The 23,397-nt window shown below is 44.8% G+C and overlaps 1 protein-coding gene and 1 pseudogene across 3 annotated transcripts in view; one reads left to right on the forward strand and one right to left on the reverse strand.

Annotated features, from left to right (window-relative positions):
* spg (dedicator of cytokinesis spg) overlaps positions 1–23,397 on the forward strand; it is a 212,128-nt gene that overhangs the window by 135,957 nt on the left and 52,774 nt on the right. For all 3 annotated transcript variants that reach the window (XM_075896109.1, XM_075896111.1, XM_075896110.1), the window contains exons 26-28: positions 11,703–11,792; positions 12,895–12,999; positions 16,327–16,468. In XM_075896109.1, the coding sequence (XP_075752224.1) occupies positions 11,703–11,792; positions 12,895–12,999; positions 16,327–16,468 (337 nt within the window). The remainder of the gene's footprint in view (positions 1–11,702; positions 11,793–12,894; positions 13,000–16,326; positions 16,469–23,397) is intronic.
* LOC142817421 (protein GVQW3-like) lies at positions 9,242–11,347 on the reverse strand (annotated as a pseudogene).

The following is a 23,397-nucleotide window of genomic DNA, read 5'->3' on the forward strand; positions in this document are numbered from 1 at the left end:
ACCCGTCCGGACGCCTGGGACGTTGGGCACTTCGATTGCAAGAATACGACATCCGTGTAGTATATCGTTCCGGTCGCAAGCATGCAGATGCCGATGCGCTTTCGCAATCGCCTTTAACCCCAGATTTGGCTTCTCTGTCACCACTTTTTACCACCTTGTCACCAATAGACACCACTGACATGGTTTCGGAGCAGCGTAAAGATCCATACCTTGCATTGTTACTCGACTACCTTACCGATCCATCTGCTGTCCCTTCCACGAGAGCGCTACGCCGACAAGCAGCCCACTTTTCCGTGCGAGACAGCATTCTGTACCGCCGCAACTACATGCCTGGTGGTCGGAAGTGGCTCCTTGCTGTCCCAACTCATATGCGCTCTGACATCTGCATGAATTTCCATGCAGACCCTCAAAGTGCTCATGCAGGTGTCCTGAAAACCTACGAAAGGCTGCGCCAATGATATTACTGGCGAGGAATGTATCGCTTTGTGCAGAAGTACGTTCAGTCTTGCACCACTTGCCAACAGAACAAGACACCTCCGCGGCACCTTACTGGCATGTTACAGCCGCTCCCATGCCCGGCTCGCCCATTCGATCGCGTGGGTATCGATCTCTATGGCCCCCTCCCATATAGTCGCTATGGAAACCGGTGGATTATTGTCGGCGTCGATCATCTGACACGCTACGCTGAGACTGCAGCTCTACCAGCAGCGACCGCCCACGAAGTTGCACTCTTCATTCTCCGCAGCTTCATTCTCCGCCATGGGGCTCCACGGGAGTTACTCAGTGATAGGGGTCGAGTGTTCCTGTCGGAGGTCATCCAAGCTATTCTCGCTGAATGCAACATCATCCACCGGAAATCTACCGCATACCATCCACAGACGAATGGTCTCACTGAACGGTTCAACCGCACACTTGGCGACATGCTGAGGATGTACACCTCCTCCGACCACACTAACTGGGACGCTGTCTTGCCTTTTGTTACCTTCGCTTACAACACCGCGACGCAAGGGACTACCGGTTTTTCCCCGTTCTTTCTGTTGTAGGGCCGTGAACCATCCCACCCACTCGACACCATACTCCCGTACCGCCCCGATGTATCGGAGTGCTCCCCGCTTTCGGAAGTCGCCAGATACGCTGAAGACTGCCGTCAGTTGGCTCGGTCTATGACAAGTGAGGCTCAAGGTCTACAAAAAACCCGACATGATGACGCTCATCACATAGCGCCTACGTTTCGTACTGGCTCCCTCGTGTGGCTTTGGGTGCCCCCGCACGTTCCTGGCCTGTCTTCTAAACTTCTGGCCCGGTACCATGGTCCATACCGTGTCATTGACGCAACCTCACCAGTGAATTACATCGTCGAGCCCCTAACACAATCGCCAGATTTGCGCCGTCGAGGACGCGAGACCGTACACGTCGACCGTCTCAAGCCCTACTACGACCCCCTCATTGTGCCTACTCCCTGAGTCGCCAGGATGGCTACTCTTCAACCCGGGGGGTATTGTAGTGGAGCATACGCACTAACGTGTATGCGCCTTCCAAAGAGAAGGAAAAACCCCGTGCTCTGATTGCACGAGAACCTGGGCCGCCTTTTGTCAAACTTGTCGTACGGCCATTTTTTGTTGTGACATCGTTGCGACTTCTCCGGTTCAATAAACGTCATCACACACTGTTATTATGAGCATTGATGTTAATTTTGCTCTGTGAATACAGCTGCGTCGCGTGCTTTTGCTTGTGCGAGCCTGTGACTGGGAGTGTGACAAAGGCAGGATATCAGCTGTATGTCGACCAGGGAAAGTTTCAACAGACAGAAAACTTGAAAATTTCAGCTTTTTGGCTGCGAATAAGGCTTGACAAGGTAACGTTCCCGGATACGTAGGCACGCGACTGCAGCGTATGTAGAAGCGCACGAACTTCCAGGGGAATAAGTTTTTCATTCTAAGACATGCTGTCACTCTACTTTTTTATTTACCAACCTAGTGGAGCCGAAGTTCATATTTTGCACACGTAAATATTTGGACAACATTGAATTCAAGTAAAGGTAGCTGTTTTTTTTTTCAAATGAAATCTTATATTTGTCGTAAGATGCTGAGTTGGCTTAAAACTACGTAGTATAACCAAGCTTTTCATTACATTAATTCTGTGGGGATTTTGCCGGGACCAAACTGATTCGTCATAAATTGTGTGTAGTCGTTAAACCGGGGGTAGTATAATCGAAGTTCCATACTTGCATAATCATACCAGTTTTATTTTAAAAAATTATTCGTACTTGGGAGTGAGATCATAACACTGGTAATGTTTTCTAGCGAAGAATGTTGTAGTACCGAGAATTCGAACAAATTGCATGTTAGAATTCTTATGATGACTACAGTGACCATAACTGAGCGATGAGTTTCAAAACAAGCATTCCTCCATAACAAATGCTCCTTTTCATTATTTTTTTCACCAGTCATGTTTCATGAACCTCGAGTCTTACATGATAAATCACAATAATTGCATCAAGAAATTACTGGAAATTGCTTGTTTCACCATTTTCAATGCCTAGTCTGTGCTGTGTCAAAATGATCCAGCTGAACATGCACTGCGACCGAAAAAGTAATGTAGTCAGCATAGATGATGAGAAAGGTGTTCAAAATTGCACCATTACGCTGAAATGCTCAAAGGCCTCTCTCATCTTTCCCATTCTCAAGCGCCGTCATGTTCACACTACTCAAAAGCTCGATTTCGTTTTCAACCCTCTTAACATGATTACCACTTGGGAAAGGAAAACGTCATCATGAAATATGCGCCGAAGACCATCATCACAAGGACTGCAAATCAATAACACAACCTAAGTGTGCCAATTGCAAGGAGCCCCATGCTGCTTCGTTATCTGGATGCCCGCAGAACAAGGCGGCTTTTCTTCAATATCAACATGACACCATCTACGGTCGCGTGCAACAGCATGACGCGCCTGAGCCCTACATGAACACCATGAGCCCTGCATGGCCTTCTCGACCGCAAGCACCTAAACGCCAGGACCCTGTATTGACGTACACGCAAGCTGCAAGGGGACAACGAAAGCAAGAGAAAAGTGCGGGGGCATGAACAAGCCAGCACCAAGCTCGACAGGAGTCTCAGGAGGGACCTCAAGAGAAAAGTAACCACGTGGTTAACATCCGAGAAATACACGAGCACATCGCGTCAAGTAAGTGTAACGCAACCAGAAAACTCCTCTGTGTCGATAGCTCATCTTGTCATACTAATGTTATTCTCGGTCCTAAAAGCCATACTAGCCGCGATCCCACAGGCTAACAACCTTCCTGAGGTCAAAGCTATCTTGTCGATGGAGCAGGTAGTGTTACAATTAGCCATAAAAGTCACTGCTTAGGCAAGACATGAATAATTGTTATCAAAATGTCGCGATCTTCTAATGGAATGCGAATAGTATTCGCCTCTAAGTGTGCAGACTTCAGAAAATTTGTGGCTCAGAGCTCCTTTCCAATGTTATGTATTACAGAGGCCAGGGTATACACTACTTTTCGGTTACTGAACTACGTTGTGTATATGTCCTCTAGTTCTACAGGACCGAGCAGAGCGATGATATGTGTGAGAAAAGATCTGCCATCAGTACAGTTGAATGCTACATTATTGGATTATCCAGAATATGAAGCATGTGAGATTACATTCGGTCGAGTAAATATAACAGTGGTCAGCATTTATCTCCAGCCTTCCACAAATATCTCGCTTTCTGCATTGACAGCACTTTTCCAGGCGTACACGAAAGCTGTGATATATTGCGGAGATTTCAATGCTCACAATTTCATGTGGTGAAGTGCCTACTGCGATGGTCGCGGAAAGGACCTACAAAATGCAATTCAGGATAGTTCATTCTGCTTGTTAAATGACGGTTCAGTGACGTTCCTAGGGGGTTTCAATTACTCGAGTTGCGTAGACCTCACGCTCTGCTCACATGATATTGCATCTGAGGCTTCATGGCGAACAGACATTGAAACAAGGGGTAGTGAAAACTTGCCTATCCTAATACAGCATCCAAAACTATGCTTTTCTAAATATAGGCCCTCAGCAAAAATAACTGACAAGCATTTCGTTATCATATATCACACCAAGCTGATACTGTTACTGACACTGACAGCTTAGTATCACTCATAGAATACAAATTAAATCAGTGTTCTAAGTTCGTTGAAATTCTTGAAGGTTGCGCTGAAGTAGACGCTGAATACGAAAGACTTAGGGCCATTTGCCACAGAGCTGAAAGAAAATACAGACACACGGGTCTGCTTGAAGATTACCGCGACTGTCAAAAAACGCATGACCTCATGAGACAACTGGATAGACTAGATACAAAGCACTGCCGGGGATTCTGCACTTAGCTAACGCCACTTACACCCGAGTCAAAATTATGGAATGTTCTACGCTCTTTAAGTGGGACAGTAACACATCAACAACCATTTAGAGCCTTAGCTTTAGTGAAGGATGTACCGGAAACGACTGCTGCGGACGACTTTTGTCAGCATATTACACGACCAAGTGCAGCCGGGCACACGCCTGAATACATTAAATCTGTTGGGAATATTAAAGCATTGATTACTTTTTCTCTCGATAGACATCATGATGACCTAGATCATTTGTTTTCATTGCAAGAATTAAATAACGCACTTGCAGTGGGCTTACAGAGGACAGCAGCTGGTCCTGATGGGATAACATTAGCAGCATTAAAAAACCTGGGTCCTGTGGCCACATATACTTTGTTGAAGATGCTTAATGATGCATGGACAATAGAGTGCCTTCCATCCTCCTGGAAAGTTGCAAGAGTGGTCCAAATTCTCAAACCCAGAAAAATGCATTTATCCATAGATTCTTTCCGTCCTGTCAGCCTGACTAGCTGTCTTTGTAAACTTATGGATAAGATGATAGACGCTAGACTTCAGTGGTGGGTGGAATGTACGAACGTGCTTCCAAAAAATATGGCAGGCTTTCGTAAACGCCGCTGCACCATGCATGCCATTCTAGACATTGCAACTTATGTAGATCATGAGAGGAGCTGTGGAAGAATCGTCGTTGCAGTATTTCTAGATATAATGCGAGCATTTGACACACCAGCCACGCTCATGTACTACACAGTTTAATTCAGTTGCGAATAGTTCGCAGAACACTAAGATGGATTGCAGAATTCTTAAGAGACAGGAAAATCTTCATTGACACAGCTGATGGTAAAAGTAAAGGGCATGAAGTTAGTAAAGGAGTTCCACAGGGTAGCGTACTAATACTAAGCCCATTGCATTATGGCTGAAATATTCCACATCTTACTTACTAGTTTGAAATATTCCATATATGCAGATTATCTGTGCATTTGGGCATCAGACACGAGCATCAAGCAGTTCAGCAAAAACTTCAAGATGGGCTGACAATAATCAATGACTTTTTTAAGAGCAGAGGCATGTTTCTTTCTCGTGAGAAAACATCTGTACTTCGATTCACAAAAGAATGCCTTAAGAAATTCAAACTTCAGATAGACTCTCAGCGCTTACAACTTGTGCGACAGCACAAATTTTTGGGGGTATTTTAGACAGACGTCTGTCTTGGGCTCCATAGATAAAATTATTAGAGGACAAAGTCAACTTCCTAATCAATATATTACGTCGACTGACTGGAGTGAGATGGGGTAGTTAATGTTCTTCTTTATTGCGTGTGCATTCAGCAATCATTGAACAAAGAATAGCTTACTCTACCCCGGTTTTACTTGGGATATCACGTAACTTAGAGGAGAGAATTCAAAGATTTTTCGATTTTTCGATTGTTGGCCAGAAGCCCTTGTATATGTCTTGGTGTACTGCGAGCGTCGGCCAGTGCTTTACTAATTGCGGAGTCTCATCAACCGACTTTCCATGCTATGAGATTTACGGAAACCTGCTGGCATTATCTTCGGTTGAAAACTCAGCGTGCTAACCATCCCCAATACCGAGCTATTCAGGAGAGATCAGCTACAAGAATACATAAAAATATAGCAGAATTCAAGAGTTTACTGCTTACGCACGAATACTGGCCTCCATGTGCATCCCACCGACCATGGCGACTCTCTACCCCAGATATTAGAACTTCGATTCCAAGATTAAATTGTAAGAATGATATGCCCATAATTGTAATAAAGCAATTAACTTTAACACATTTCTATGCCAATAATGAAGACTATATTCATGTGTACACCGAGGGATCATGTCTGAATCGAAGCTCTACGTGGGCATTTTTTTACCTGCATACCAAGTGAGAAAAGCTTTTAAACTCAGCCATTTCACAACATCGATAACGGCAGAACTCTATGCAATACTCTGTGCTTTACGCTTCATACGTTTACAGCCAGGTCCACTTCGATGGGTAGTTATCAGTGACTCACAGTGCTCATTAGTTTCTTTAAAAGGAATCAGCTTGGGCATCAAAGCTAGTGAGCTCGCATATGAAATACAGAGGACGTACGCTATTTCCAAAGATTTAAACCACATCATAATGTTCTAGTGGTTGCCAAGCCACTGAGGAATCAGAGGAAACGACATAGCTGATCACATTGCACATGCAGCACATCAAGAAAATGATATATCACTGCTACCTTTATTGATGAGCGATGCACAGTGTCTAATAAATAAGCTGAGCTGTCAACTGTCTAAGGAAACCTGGTTCGAAAATGGTGGGCAAAACTCTCTGTTGTGTAACATTGATCCCGGTATAGAATTTAATATTCCGCTAAAGGTTAGCCGATCGGTAGAAACAGTCATCAGTAGGCTTCGACTTGATATAGCCTACACGAAGGCCTTCCTGTATAAAATAAGGAAAGCTGGCAGTCCTACCTGCTCATGTGGAGAAGCTTAAAAAGACGTGCAGCACATTCTTCTGCATTGTAAAAATCATGGCGTACCTCGAAAAAAACTTTTTTAAAAACTCAATTCTTTGAATAAGCAACCTCCATCAATTGCAAAAATCTTGGGTCTATGGCCAAAAGGAAAGCTACAAGCCACTTCAGCATGTGCAGTCGTTCACTTTATGGAGGAATCAGAAATAGCTCGAAAAACCTTAACAAAAAACAAATATACATCACTGTTAACCGGTATGTTTCAAAACAGTATTTTTGTGCTTGACTACGATATTTTTGGGAAAACCTTTTTGAAAACAGTTCAGTATTTAAGTAACAAGATCACCAAAGACATTTTATTGAACTTTCTTGTTTTGTGTGAACACTTGAATTGACGTGATTACTTGTGTTTTTACACTCAGTGTGGTGACGACACATTTCTATGTAGTGTGGACACATTTCTGTGTGGTGTGGGCACTCAGTGTTGAAAAACGTGAGCTCATTGTGGAAGTGTTGTGCTATGTACATATGTATAGCCTTGTGTTTGCTACAAAATGTGTGATGTCAACTTTTGTACAAGAGAAGAGGAGTAGCCGGCGCCACGTATTGGCACCAACCTCTCTTTATTTACATTTAATTAAAAAAAAAAAGGTCTGTCTGACGAAATTAATGATGCATGTATACCTCCAAATGTGTTGCAGCTCATGGAAGCGCTAAAGTTCCTAGATTTTTTTCTGGTCTTTCTTAAGTACCAACAACCATTGAAGCACCATTGACAAATCTGATTGGCTAACCCTCGTCTTTGGCAGCCATGCTCTTCCTCACGCTTTGCCAGCACTTGGGGAAACGAGTACCCCGCTCACTGACCACGAGGCACTGACCAAAGGAGAAAAGCACGTGCGTTTGTTGAAAGATGCATGGCTAATGTACTTGGACATACGTGGCTGTGTAAATTTTCCAAGTGAGGAAGAAAATGGCTGCAGACGCCGGTTGCATGTGACAGAGGGAGGAGGCAGTTGTTGGTACTAAAAAAGAAAAATCTAGGGACTTCAGGCAGCGCATACCAGGTTACTCAAAGAACATGCACACAAAACCACTTGTGTCGTCCCTTTATGTGCGTGTCCTTTGTGTAACCTGATGTGTGCTGCCATAAGCTGTAATGTCTTACCATCTAGCCCGCCAGTACGTTTTATCCAAATGTGTGTTGCTACAGTGACGGGTGCACCAATGCTACCAGTAGGAAGGCTCACATATACAGTCAAATCTCATTATTTCGAACATGCTTAATTCGAACTTCTGGTTAATTCGAACTCACGATAAGGTCTCATCAAAACTATGTGTATTCCAATGGGCAAAAACGCCCTGTAATTCAAACGCCCAACCACTTCCGACGGTTAATTCGAACGTACCGTACTCTGAAACTGCTCTTAGCACCCCGCCCAATTCTGCCGCGGCACCTGCGACACCTCAACGCTACCCACAAAGGAAATGAAAAGGAAAAAAAAGGCTGCTGTGAAATGTTTGCTCTCTCTCAAATGCCGATCTGCGATGCGCCCATGTCACGCTTCTCCCTTTTCCGTCCCTGGCACATAAAGACCCTCCTTCTTCCAATGCCGCGCACTAAAAAAGATGAAAAAAAAAGAGAGCTGTCCCTGGGTCGAATGATTGTGTGGTTGAAGGAAAGGAAAAAGGCACTATCTTCTGCAGCCCTTGCCCCTTGCAGGAGCATGGCTCTGCGCCTTGAGGGAGGGGATGGTCTCCCACGCACCGGTGCCACGCCTCCCCCTTTCACTTCCCTGCATTGTAACTCTTCTCCTTTCAACCACGCCCGGGAAATGAGCAGAAGGAAAAAAATAAAGCTGCCGGGGAGTGTTGGTTTTTTTTCTGAAATTCTCTCTGCATGGAGACGCTCCTCATTTCTCGTCACGAGCTGGCCATACTGCAGCTGCGCAGCAGAGAGCGGGAGGCTTTGCTACGCAGCAGTCGTTATCATCGTCTTTAGAAAGTGTCGGCACTGGACATTTTCGCGTGCAACTTCTCTTGCCAGGAAGTTGCTGAAGCCGAAGTAGAAATGCTTTGCAAGCTGCGTGGGAAATTGATTGACTCGCTGCAAGGCAAGCGTGTGCAGACGTGCATCACCGATTACTTCACATAATAACTTCAATTAATGTCCTGTGATTTGTGAATAAATGTAACCCCCGTATTCATAAACGCTCCTCGACTCGAATTCCATCCTTCACTTGACTGGGTTGAGCACTGCGTCGTTGCTCGACTGAAATTGCCGCTGCGCTTCGCAAGAATCGCTGCAGAATATTGCCGATATGCAGTAACTTGGTTTGCCAAGAGACGGCGCTCCCATCGGCTTTTTCAAGTCGAGGAGAGCTCTTGAGTGAAGGAGCGTTTGTGAATATGGGGGTAAGTCTTCTAAAACTTTCCCTTCATGTGTTAGCTCAATGCACATGCGCCACTGCATGGAGAGCCCTCCGTTTATTTAGCTTTCATTAATTCGAACTTCTTTTAATGCGGACAAATTTTCTGGCCCCTTCGAGTTCGAATTATTGATATTTGATTATAGGTAGTTTGAAAAACTTTGCTGAAGCACAACTTCGTTGTTAGATAATATATTCATTGTAGACAGTGGTGGGTTGATGCTCCTTTTATTAAACCATTCAAAGTTGGAACTGTGAACAGCGGGAACAGTGTAACTATTGCGGAAACATACGTGATAGAGAGGAAGAGGTGCTTATTGTAACCAGACATCTGCACGGCCAAAAACGCTGAAAGCATCGTGCATTCATTCACCATGTCAACAATTTAATGGCAGCAAAGCACTCTTAAGTCAGTCGCCTAGTTGTGCACTACGTGTGGCTGTGAAAATGGTGCATGAATGTAATTTTACTTATGACAGCAAGGCCAATGCACTAGCACTCATTCCTGCAGTTTACGATGTGGCCATGGATTCTTGCTGACCATGCCTTGTTTGAGACACGGTGCATCCAGTGTCGCTATTCGAGAAACGATTCAGGGCAGTGCACAGCAACTACGTTACCCCTTGCTGGTGTGCATACTCAGTAGCATGCCAAGACGACGCATTGTTGCCAAGACGACACAAAGCCAGATCTGAGCACGAGGCACGATAGCTGCTTTGCAGAATGGTGAACATCTGAGGTCTGTTAGAAAAGTATCTGACCTTTGCTGGAAGAAAAAAAAAGCTAGCATAATTTGAGCGTTGGAAATCTAATCGCCCTCAAAGTAGTCCCCTTAGAACTCCACACACTTCTCCCAATCGTGCTGCCATTGTTAGAAGCATTCTGAGAAGGCCTCGGAGTTTAGCTCAGCTGTTGTTGCAGCCGTAATGTCCTCTCTTGTCTAAAATTCTTCTCTTTTCAATGTCCTCTTGAGTTTGGGAAACAGCCAGAAGTCGCAGGGGGCCATCAGAAGAGTAAGGAGCCTGTTGAACTACAGGAGCCTGACTTTTCGCAAAAGATGTCTTAACCAAGTGTGAGAAATGTGCAGGAGCATTGTCGGGATGGATGTGCCAGTTTTCTGCTGACCACAACTCGTGTCTCTTGCGCCACATGGTATCATGTAGGTGACAGAAGACATTCCTGTACTACTCTTCAGTGATTGCTTGACCTTGTGATGCGCACTCGGAGTGTACCACACTGCCGGAGTCAAAAAAGGCCCTCAGCATCACTTTAACATTGCTGCGCACTTGGTGGACCTTCTTTGGCCTTGGTGACATGGAATGCTTCCAGTGTGACGACTGGGATTTGGTTTCCGGGTTTTACACGTACATCCAAGACTCGTCACCAGTGATAATAGTGCTCATAAAGTTAGGGCCACTGCTTGTGAAAACCAGCATGTTCTGTGAGACTTCAACAAGAAGTTTCTTCGCTCCACCATGAGCAGTTCTGGCAAGAATTTCGCCGCAGCTCTCTTTATGGCCAAATCTTCGGTCACAAGGGAATGTGCAGAGAAAGTGCTCATGCCCACCTTTTCCGCAATTTCTCAGATAGTCACACGATGGTCCCGCATCACCACAGCGTTCACTTCAGCATTGATCTGGTCATTTCGGCATGTTGATGGCCGACCAGAGTGTGGCTCGCTCTCCACAGATGTGCGGCCGTCTTTAAACCGGTTGTACTACTCCTTAATCTGTGTGCGGCTCACAGCGTTGTCACCAAAAGCCGTCCTAATCTTCTGAATGGTTTCCACTTGGCTGTCGCCCGGTTTCTGGCAAAATTCGATGCAGTAGAGCTGCTTCAGTCGCTCTGTCATTTTTTTTTGCAATGAAAAACCGACTAGAGCGCTGCGCACGACCTCACTCATATGCTGCGTCCCAGTGACTGACACCATTGGCAGGTGAGAAAAAATTCACGCATGCGCACGAAGGTTCAAGGTCGGCTGATGCAAACGCGCTTGTTTCAAATCCATCAGGTATTCGCAAAAAAATTAATAAATAATAAGGTTGGGTACTTTTCTAACAGACCTTGTATGACATTGTCACTGCTCAGCCCTGACAGTATAAGTTTGGAGTGTTATCATGAAGTGGAGCAAAAATGAGTAATGTGTTTCTATGGCATTATGAACAGGTTGTCATTACTATGTGAGTAACAATGGTATTATAGTTTCTTATTGTATATTCTGTTCAGGTTTAGCATGAGCACTACATTGGTATATGCAAGGCATACAATTTATGCTATTGGAAAGTATTTCAATGTTCACTATAGAAGACTACTAGACAAGGGTTCTTATACAAAATTGAGACCGTTTGTTCTTCCGTAATGAGTATGATGGAAATATTTGCTTTTCATGTGGGATATGTACATGCAATGATGTAACCGTGGTGTTGATGCAGTGCTGGGAGGAGGGCCTGCCACTGTGCAAGGAGCTTGCCAATGTCTACGAGGGCGTGCTGTTCGACTACGAGAAGCTGAGCACCATCCTGGTGAGCTGACATCTCGGTAGCACATGGCTCTTTCTCATCAGGGTGTCTGGCTTTTTGCTGTCACCACACACTTGAGGGACATCTTTATATTAAAGCAAAGATATTTAGATGCCATTCTGGATACCATGGGAGAATTTCTGAGTGAGCAATATTAAATCCGTGTATACTCAAGCTTCGTTTTAACGAAGTGTCATCTTGCAGAAAAATAAGTTTGTTATGTCTTAAAATTCATTATAAAGGTCTATTACCAATACTATATCTATTGCAAGACTGTTGTTCATATTCTTCGTTATAACCGATATTTCATTATATCCTGATTTGTTAGGTCAAGGTTTTAGTGTATATACTCGCATAGTTACCAGGAGGTACCATTAAATTGATGGTAAATAATAATAACAAAGCTTTCAACTCCTTGTGTCTTGTATCATACTGAGTGTGCCAATTCTTGTGACTCCCTTAACGTGCTGTCCTTAAATAAGGGGAATCTGAAAGCTGCTTACAAGGAAATAAGTAAAATATTACTAGAAAAGATCCTATTTTTAATACATGCAAATTGTTTGTATTATGTAAACACTTAATGACACAGTTGTTAGCTAATAAGGGGGTTATTTTTATTCTTTAAGTGAAGTGTGTATGTGGAGTAATAGGAAATGAACTGTGTGTTGTATTAAATTGTAATGCCCATGACAGGCATCAATCAAGTCAATAAGATGCAAACAGTTTCATTAAGCTGAATGGTTTGACTTACCTTTTACTGCTTTATGACTTCCATACAGAGCTTCGACTTTAAATGAACAGCAAAGCTACCAAAGTAAAATTTATATTTATACTGTCATAGAATGGGGCCATTGTATGTACTATATTTTTATCAAGGCCTTGCAGTTTAGCTGCCTGCTTTCTTTTATGATGTTCACTTGGGCTTACTTGAAGCATTTCCACTCCTTTGTTTCGATCAGTGATCACATGTCTCATAATTTGCAAATCATGCAGTGTTGTTTTCCATTGAGATGACTTGTAGCACCTGTGAGCATAGGCATGTGTGTGGCATGTACATGCAGAATTGATGAAATGACAGAGGGTTGCAGAAGTACCCTTTGTGCAGAGGACGCACGCCCAGTTTCTTGAGCACATTCTGAAGGAACTGAGGCCGGAGCCTGAGTACTTTCGTGTTGGATTCTTTGGCCTTGGCTTTCCCTCTTTCTTGCGAGTAAGTATTCTGCTTGAAAAAATGGCAGGTGGTGGCTTTTACCAAGCATAAAAAAGCTGCTTCTGTTGCAGTCGAACCTATGTTTAAGAGACACTGATGTAAGAGACAAACGAGTATAAGAGACGCCAGGGTACCTACATTGAAATAGGGGCTTATGAGAGAACTCATACATGGTAACGGGCTTGTAAGAGACACCTCATATAAAAGACATGAATTGCTCCCCAGTAAATGTAACTTATAAAGGGGTTCAGCTATATTGTGAATAATTGAACAAGTTGCAGCACAGTTAAACTTGGATATAATGAAATTGATGAAGTCTCAGAAAAATTCATTATGAAAAGAATTTTGTTATATGCGAATTAGGTACGAAAGTTCGGAAAATAAATGCGCAAATTGAACATGAGGGTTACTGAAGGAAAGCTAACCCAAAACAATTATTTTATAGCTAACCCAAAACACTTATTTTATAGTAAAAAAACTGTGTTATAATTGTGATAGCAATTATACCTAGATACACTTGGTGGGGTTTTTCCGTCGCCGCGATGTTTCGTAACAAGTCCAAATTGATAAGATTCCCCCGGGCATCGTAACTTTCTCGAGCGGGTAAAAGCGCGCGAGCGCTGCTGAAGCAGAGATCAAATCAGTCGGCCTATTCCTATCACCTGGAAAGTACATAAGATGACTCGACGTGTTGGAACTGCTGTCGAATGCTCAAACAGTAAACCACCCGTCTTGAACGAGCATAAAACAACACGGGGAGGGCGAGGGGAGTCAGTTGAGTAATAATAATGAACTTGGATTTTAAGGGCGGTAGCGATCGCTGGCACACTTGCTCTCTCTGTGAGTATCAGTGCGGTTTCAACGCAAAGTGACTGTGTGAAAAGAGCACTTCTCCATGGAGAGGCCGTATTTGCTCACACGAGCATTTTGTAGGAGTTCCGCGATATCCGATCCAAAAGAGTTTGGCTGCAGCCTTACTTCATATACCATTACAATATCTTGCTATTGCGTTCATCTCACTGCATTCAAGTGCCCTCATGTTGCCAGAACTAATCAACTAATTGCGAAAGCTATCAGCCTGCGAACTCGCTGTGCAAGAGGGAAGCGCGTGACCAGTCGACATCGGAGGAACCGTCATCACCGTGTTCTCGGAGAGTTTCCATCAACACCTCATCTGACATCCCCTCAGTGAGGACAACACGATTGTCCGAAATTACAAAAATTCACAGTTTCGCTGCTAGGGCGAAGCAATTAATGTCATCTCACGTCCCCTCAGTGAGGACGACACGGTTGTCCGAACTTACGAAAAGTGACAGTTCCGCTGCAAGGGCGAAGCAATTAATGGCTGCAATAGCAACAATTTTGAATGTAATGCTAAGAACGGCAAGCAGATCGAAACGTGCAATGCACACGAAAACAACTCACAGGACGAGAGCAAGCTAACAACGTTTACTACTAGACACTTAAGGCGCTGTTTAAACAAAAACGAGGCACGAAATGTAATCACAGGTACTGATATGAATGTGAACTAACAAGTGCCCTAGCTGTTACTTTGCCATGTTTAAAAAGTGCACTCTTTTCGCGAACAGCACCTGTCCAGCGAGCAAAGTAACCTTGTGCTCCCGGCAACTAAACGTAATTGTTCCCGTCAAAGTCGGAGGCACGATTTTCTCCGCCGAAGGATAAGCGGGCGCACAGGTATCTACCTCCCCTCTCCCCTCTATTTGCGTGCAAAGTAGGCGTGGGAGATAAGCAGGTATCGGCGCATCGTGATGAGCTGGGTGCCGAGCACAGGCGTCTTTTTTTTTTTCCTTGAGTTTTCATATTTCATGCGTGCACAACGGTGAATGACGACGGCGGTGGCAATAAACCAGCTGGGACTCTTCGCATAAATGCTATGGTAATGAAAAAAAAGCAAAGCTGGACGTCGTCAGGGGCCACACCATGCACACGCAGTGAAACTATGCACAAGCACACGGCGTCGAAAACGAAGAGCGAACGACATGAACACAGACACGGATACCGCGGAAAACTATTCGGTAAAGCACCCTCCATATGCAGCGCGGCTCCACATATGGGACGCTAACTAAAGCGTGGAACTGACAATGTGCAAAGGTAGTTTTCTCTCTTTCTTTTTTATTTTTGTTTTGAGTGGGCAAGAGAAAGCACCTTGCGCATGCGCTTGCGGCGGCGAGAACGGCAGCAATGCCAGCTCGTGGGGTGCAGGCCAGCCCGCTCGCCTCGCGCTCACCCGCACGCAATAATGAGTGCTTGCTCTCGCCTGGTGCGCTCGTGTGCGCCGCGCCGCTTCGCGCTTTGTCAGCAGCAGGGCAGCCGCGGAAGATGCATGCTCGTAACAAAATGCGGAGCGAAATTCCTAGATTGTCCGTGGGGAAAAATCGTCATGTCAAGGTTGTCTCCCACTGTTACTTTGTTACATTAAGGTCGCAAATACATGTGCTTTTATAGAGCAAGGGCGGGGAATAGAATAACTTCATTATATCGAGGACTTTGTTTTATGGAGTTTCGTTATAAGCAGGTTCAACTGTATTCAGATTTGTTAACCGTTAACAGCAGCATGCAATCGCTAGGCCAACAGTGCAGTCTATGTTGTATACCAGCATCCGGAAACACTGTATAGGAGTGTAGATATGATATTCCAAAAGGCTGGTGCAAGGGCCAGTCATCTTGTTCACAAAACCAGGCACGGTTCTGAGGGGAAATCACATGTAACATTTGTAGGAAGCAACTCGTTGCATGAGAACTCATGAGTTTACCTGCACTCGTTTTATAAGAAGCATTTTAGAACAATTTGCTGTAAACTCGCACACATGTATTATATGTACCAGAGATGACTGGTGGTCAGTAATAGAGTGACTCGGTGGGTACGCAGGTATGGGAGTGTTGGGTGTAGTGATGAAAGGAAAAAACATGTAAACATAAAATTGAATCAACTTAAGCAAGAAAAGTAAACTGAGATTATTGAGATACACTTTCGTCTTACAGTGGACTTAAGGTGCTGATGATGGTCACCTCAATTTCTTTGAATGAACAAAAGCCTATCACTTTGACATCTTTGAAAAAGAAGTGAAGAAGTGGTGTGCAAGATAGCATACCGTATAGGAAAGGGTCTTATCTCACCGGTTGAAGCACCTTTTTGCAAGTGGACAGCTTTCCTAAAGAGATTGTGTAACTCTGGTACTAATGTACCCTCAGTAACATCAATCGCTCACTTTCATAAAACAGGCTTTGTCACTTTGCCCATTGCAATGCTGTTACTGCTACAGATTGTGCTGGTGAGGGCAAACAACATGATTTTGCTTTCAGAACAAGGTGTTTGTGTACCGAGGCCTAGCCTATGAGAAGGTAGGTGCCTTCAGCCAGCGACTGCAGGGGCAGTTTCCTGAGGCTCAGCTGCTGACACACAACGCTCCACTGGATGCTGCCCTGCTTGCTTCCACTGACCAGTGTATGTGGCACTCTCGTATTACTCATGGCTCAGAGCAAGTGGCAGAAATATGCATGATTCAAAAATTTGGCATGTTGTGGCTGAGCATGTGACACCTTGAATGCTCGCTTGTGGAATTTGTAAATGCTGTAAAACTGTACTTCTATGATTAAAACAAACAACAAAAAACATTAGGAAAGAAAGTTGCTATTCAAGGCACCAAAGGAATGTCCCAGGTAAGCGTTGTAATAGTCACCTATTGCAAGAAGTGAGGATCATATGGGCAGTGAAGTTTGGTGAACATACAAGCTTGTCACGCTAAAATTTATGGCCATAGTTTTGAATGTGACATCAAGCAGCTTGTGCCAAGATTAGGTTGTACCGGAAGAGAAAACCAGGGCCCCGCTGGTGTTTTTAAGAAGACTGGCAATATGGCCGAATTGGTTAATGCAAATTTTTAAGAGCCTGCAGTGTGAACCAACAAGTGCCCAAAAGAAGGAGACGCAGTGAAGAAAAGAAGGCAACTCCTACGTTTGCCGTCACAAAAGCCAAAAATAACCCTTTAATGGTATGTGTTAATATGTACCAGTAAATGTGTTCCCGGTAAGTGCAATAATTCGGCAGCATTGTGAAGTAGTAAGCCAAACTGCGGTTGTGCGATGCGTTTTGCAGCCAAAGATTCTCATTCAGGTGTGCAAAAAAATCACTTTCATGTGCTTGTTGTTAGTGTATGCACTTAACGCTAAGCTAGATGATGGCCAGCCATATTCACAACCTAGACATTATATGCAATTTAGGGCACTAAATGTAATACACACACGACACACTGGAAAAAAAGGATGATTATAGTTAATTATGAGAAAGACTTAATTAGAACTTGCATTATTCAAAAACACAAGACTAAACGCACATGCACAATCACTCAACATAGTGCCGCACTCACAACCGCTCTGTTCGCTTGCTTTTCGCAATCTGTGTTGTCGCCCGCTCTCCTGGCATTTCAGTCTCCATTTTTCACGCTTTTTGAACTCCTTTGGCCACAAGTTCGATTATGGGCAGAAACAGAGCACAAACTCACGGGACGAAGAGAAGAGACACAAACAAGCGCTGCTCTCAACTGAAGAATTTATTGAAATATACAAGTTATCTGAACACATAAGATAAAAACGCACAGAACATGCGCAGAGGGGCCGGCGAAGGATCGTGTCGACGTCAACAATTTTGTGCTACGGGTAACTGCGCAGGCGGGGCATATTCCATTCAAACAAACATGCTACTGATTAAGATTTCTTATTTTCCATGTAAAGATATTGATGTTTGGCTGACACATGACTCCCCTTCTTTTTTGATGAAAAATGCTTCCATTAGTTCACTTGTGATCTGATCGCTATGTTTGAAGAGCACTGTCGTTTCATTGAACAAGGGCCTGCATCCACATGTGTGGCAGTGCGAAGGTGAATTCGCGTACGGGCTGGTCTTGAAGGTTCCGGAGTGTTCTTTTAATCGTACATAGAGACAACGCCCTGTTTGCCCAATATAAACCCTTCCGCATGTTAAGGGAATTCCGTACACCACCCCTAGTGTACAGAGTAGTGAGGCGTCCCTGTGTTTAACACCGTATTTATTTTGGCTAGAGCTCTTTTTATCAAGCTTTTTGTTCTTCATTGGGCACAATTTTCCTAGTTTGGTTTTTGCTGAGAATAGAACCTGTACATTGTATCGCGATGCCACATTTTTTAGTCCATGGGCTAATCTATGCTTTTAGGGCATGGTGGCACATTTCTTTGACCTCTCTTGTTTTTCAACACTTCTTTCACCCTTCTTGATCTGACGTATCAGACCTTGGCAAACAGAAGTGATAACGGACGTCGGGAAGCCGGCTACCTGAAGGCGACACACCTGTTTGTAGAAGCTTTGTTCCGCCTGGTGCCAACACGACTTCAAAATCGCAGCCCAGAGCTCAACGTAGCGATGCCCTTCTTCACTAATTTTGAATGACCAGACTTGTAATTAGGCAAAGGTTTCATAGATCTTGGGTTATACGCCCAACAAAGGTGGTGGTTGACAAAAGCCATCTTTATGTCTAGGAACTATAAGGCATGCTGTGAAGGCATTTCGCTAGTGAATTTCAGCCCCATCCCTGTTTCTTGAAAGATCTGCAAAACCTTTTAAACACTCTTGTGCTCCTCATTTTTGGGCACTGTTATTGAGTGATCATTTACGTAACGGGCGACATGAACCACCTTCCCCTCCAAGTTCTTTTCTAGTCTGGAATCAATTTTCCCGAGAAAGATGTCGCTGAGAACTGGGACCACCTTAGACCCAATACAGACCCCCGCTTTTTGAACCATTGTTTTCCCTTCCCAAAGGATGAAGGTCGATTGCAAATAGAACATTAATAGCTCTAGAAAGGTTTCCACTTTCAAACCGCATTCGTTTTGGAAATGTTGCTCGTCGTTGTCCTTCGTAATGCATTCTTTCACACATTTCATTAGCTCCCGCTGTGGAAGGGAATAATATAGATCCACTATGTCTACACTGAATGCCGTGCATCCATCAAACTTAGCACACCGCAATTCTTCAACGATTACTTGCGAGTTCTTTATAATGAATGGATCCTGCACTTATAGTTTTTCCAGTTGCTTCGGCAAAAAAGTTGAAACGATCAATTGCCATGTGCCTCTTTCGGAAACGATGGTGCCAAAAGGCTGCTCCTTATTATGCGTCTTTATCGAAAAGAAAGGTTCAAGTTGTAACCTCTGAGCTTTCGCTACACTTCCAGACAAGCTTTCTAGGTTCATTTCCTGCAAGAGGTTTTTCGCCCTTTCCGTAACTTTTTTCGTCGCATCTTTCACTACCTGGAAGTTTTTCATCAAAGCAACTGAAGCTTTTTCAGAGAACTGTCCGTCAGTCAACAGTACAAAAAACCCTTCCTTATCCGCAGTCATCAACTTCAACATTTTTTTTTCAAAGACTCAACAAGAGATAGTAACGGCATGCTTTTGTTTTTTTTACTGCGCATAATGACATCTGCACATTCAGACACACACCTTGTCCTCTCATTCTCCGTAACATGCTTAGAAACAGTCCTTGCTAGGGCTACCTTTTCAACGGCGCTGAGCCTCGGTTCCACGCAGAACTGCGGTGTTAAACACAGGGATGCCTCACTACTCTGTGCACTAGGGGTGGTGTACAGAATTCCCTTAACATGCGGAAGGGTTTATATCGGGTGTTGTCTCTATGTACGATTAAATAACACTCTGGAACCTTCAAGACCAGCACGTACGCGAACTTACCTTCGCACTGCGACACGTGTGGATGCAGGCCCTTGTTCAATGAAACGACAGTGTTCTTCAAACATAGCGATCAGATCACAAGAGAACTAGTGGAAGCATTCTTCATTAAAAAAGAAGGGGAGTCTTGTGTCATTCATACATCAATATCTTTACATAAAAAAGAAGAAATCTTAATCAGTAGCATGTCTTTTTGAATGGAATATGCCGTGCCAGCGCAGTTACCCGTAGCACAAAATTGTTAATGACGTCGACACAATCCTTCACTGGCCCCTCTGCGCATGTTCTGTGTGTTTTTATCTTAAGTGTTCAGATAACTTGTATATTTCAATAAATTCTTCAGTTGAGAGCAGCGCTTGTTTGTGTCTCTTCTCTTCGTCCCGTGAGTTTGTCCGCTGTTTCTGCCCATAATGTATCACCAACTAGCCCAACTTTCAGTTTTGCTCCACAAGTTCGAGGTGGGCGCGCGCACACACGCACACACACACACACACACACACACACACACACACACACACACACACACACACACACACACACACACACACACACACACACACACACACACACACACACACACACACACACACACACACACACACACACACACACACACACTCACACTCTCTCTCTCTCTTGTGGACACAAAACGTACTCGGAAACCACTCTGACGCACACACACGAAATAGTTCCTCGAAGACGGGGAACGAGACCCCCTCTCTAACAACCAACAAGCAAAGATATTACCGATGGGGAAGAAAAAAAAAGGTAAGAAAACAACAGTCAATGGGTTCCGTGTACACCCGGTCGTCCCGACAGTCATAAACATTCTCATTAATGAAAAAAAAAATAATCATAAAAGAAAATGCATACGCCAGTACACAAATAAGATTGCTTCTTTGTCGAAAAAAATAGAAGAAAAGCAAAAGCAACTGTTTTAGTTTGCACAGTTCACTTGGTAATTCTTGCCACACATTGAAGTTCTCAACAGGGAGCCAACGTAATTACGATGCACTTGCGTAGGGGTTATTCTTGACGCAGTTACGGGCTGAGCATCTTGGTGCCGATTCCCGCCTTTTCCCATTCCCTTGCAATGTTGCGCATAGCCTCCCGTTTCATTGAACTCATGTGGTAGGGCCCAACAGGGACGGAGATACTGCCAGGCATCTCCTGTATGTCCATCGCAAGTATGGGTGTCCATTCAAGTTTGTTAAATCCATCCAATCTGGCATATGTGACCTATGGAAGCTCTCTAAATGTGTGGCTCACAATCAAGTCGACCGATTGGGCCTTGTCCTTTGGCACGACAAGTACCGCGATGTCTTTGCCCACCACACCATCGATCATTAGATGTGCCCTACACTTGGCAATCACGTCAACAGCCTGAACGCCCTGACTACCGAAGCCATACAAATCGGTAGCGTCTTCCAGCATTTCTATTCTGCACTGGACTGCTTTTGATTTCCGCAATAAGCATCCAGAACTGCCTGTGTCTATCGTTCCGACCAACGTTCTGTTGCCGTTCCATTTAAAATGTTTTAGGATGGCACCAGCATCAATAATATCTCGCGAGACTGAGTTGGCCTCATTTCTGTGGCTACTTTCTTCGCGATGTCTCTGAGTATGCGCAGTCTTCCCGCATTTTAGACATTTTTCTACTCGTCTTTCTTTTGGGCTATCCCGTGAAATGTGTCCATATTTGAAGCAATCGTAACATTTGCGCTCATCGTTCTGATTTGTGACAGGTGGCTGCTGGTCCTGCCTGTCGTACCCAAAAGCATCCTGCAGCGACGCTTTGAGTGCAGGTTGCATACGAGGCGCATTGCTCATCGCTGTTCGTTCAAGTGCAGTCTTGAAGCATTCTCGTCGCTCACGGTTGATTTTCTTGAATTCCTGAATATCGTGCAGCAGGTCGTCTTTGCCACATGTAACCTCTCTAGAAGCATAGTGCATAATTCCCGTGATCGCAGACCATTCAGCGCCTGCTCCCTCATGTCGCAGAAGTCCAAGTAGGCTTCCCGGCAAAGGCGCACCTTGGTGTGGAAGTATGCAGCCCTGTTTTCATTTCTCTGGTGCACACATTCCTGCATCCACCTTCAACGCTCTGCCGCCCGAGTCGGGCTATAACAAGCTCACCGAAAAATTCGCTTGAAATCGTCCCACGACGAAAACTCCGCAGACCTGGAGTGGTACCATTCTTTGGCGGCGCTGACCAGATGACTTTTCGCCATTTCAAGCAGAAGTGGCGTTGGCCACTGGGGAAGCGTAGCCGTCTGCCACAGACTCTCTATTCAGTCTGGTGCTGCAGACGCACAATTATCGCCAGCAAAGTCTGAGATGTTTTTTGCTGAAGTCAGGCATTACCTGGAATGCGGCGACGTCCGCCTGGCGTGGAACCCCCAACGATTCTGGCTGCGGGAGACGCCGCAGCAGATCCGCCAACAAGCGGTCTTTCTTAGCAGGGTGTTGGAAAGCTCCCGCTTGGTGAGTTCAGCGCAGTCGTCTCTGTGGCATCGGAGACAAACATCATCGTCACCAGCAAGAAGCGCGGCTTGCCCATCTCGTGACGCTTGCGCCGCGCGGGAGCTCAGGTTCGCCGAAGCTGTGGCTGACCTGGAGTAAACGACGTGCCACCTATGTTCTGTTGAGTCAATGTCGTGCGTTGTGACAGTGGCGACGAGGACAATGAGGACCTCAACCAGTCCTGGACCCGCAGAGCCATGAGCATGGGACGGCCACCAGTGCTTGAGGGAACATGGTCCAACCTTCCGAGTTCACCACGAAGCCTACATCGAAGCGCAAGACATCACGGACATGACAAAGCGACGAGCAGTGTTAGTGGCTTCGCTATAGGACAGTGCGATTCAAGTGGTCCAGAGACGTTTCCATTCGAGGCAAATCAATGCACTTAACTACGACGATGCTGTTAATTACTTTAAGGAGTACTACGCCCCTGAAATCAACAAAATAATGGAAAGTTGTGTTTCTTTAACTCGATCACATCTAGAAGGAGAGGGGGTGCAGGAATTTATTGCTGAAATAAGGCGGCTGGCAGAAAAATGCAATTTTGGGTCATTGCTCGAACGCATGCTACGAAACTGAATCGTGTGTGAAGTCTTAGATAAAGATGTGAGACGACATTTGCTGACTCTCAGGAACCTGACGCTAACGGAAGCAGAGGATTTCAATATTGCAGCTCAGAACGTGACCGCGAATGCTAGAAGCATGCAATCTATCGCTCAGAGTAGCATCCAATTGATGCGTCAGAATAGGCTACGAAAAAGGCAATCGAAGGCCGAAGGCATGACACTTTTCCATAAAAGTGGCAGTGAAGCTCACTCGAACAAGCAGTGCTATCACTTTCGTACGGTCTGCCCCCGATGCGGCAAACGAGGACACGTCACTCGTATGTGCCGAGAACAAACCCAGTGGAAGCCCCGTGCCGCTTACGTCCTGTCAGCTGTAGCTTACGATAGCTTGGAAGATGAAAAGGAATACAATATAGTGGCTCATAAAATGAGTACTGGTCACATGATTAAGCCAATTTTCAAGGAAATTACTTGGATAGGTATGCAGCTTACCATGTTGATCGATATGGGGTCACCTGTTAGCATTATTTTAATGAGCCTGTTCAAGCAGAATCAAAACAGATGGCCG

Source organism: Rhipicephalus microplus, chromosome 5 (assembly GCF_043290135.1).
Source record: "Rhipicephalus microplus isolate Deutch F79 chromosome 5, USDA_Rmic, whole genome shotgun sequence".
NCBI lineage: Eukaryota > Metazoa > Arthropoda > Arachnida > Ixodida > Ixodidae > Rhipicephalus > Rhipicephalus microplus.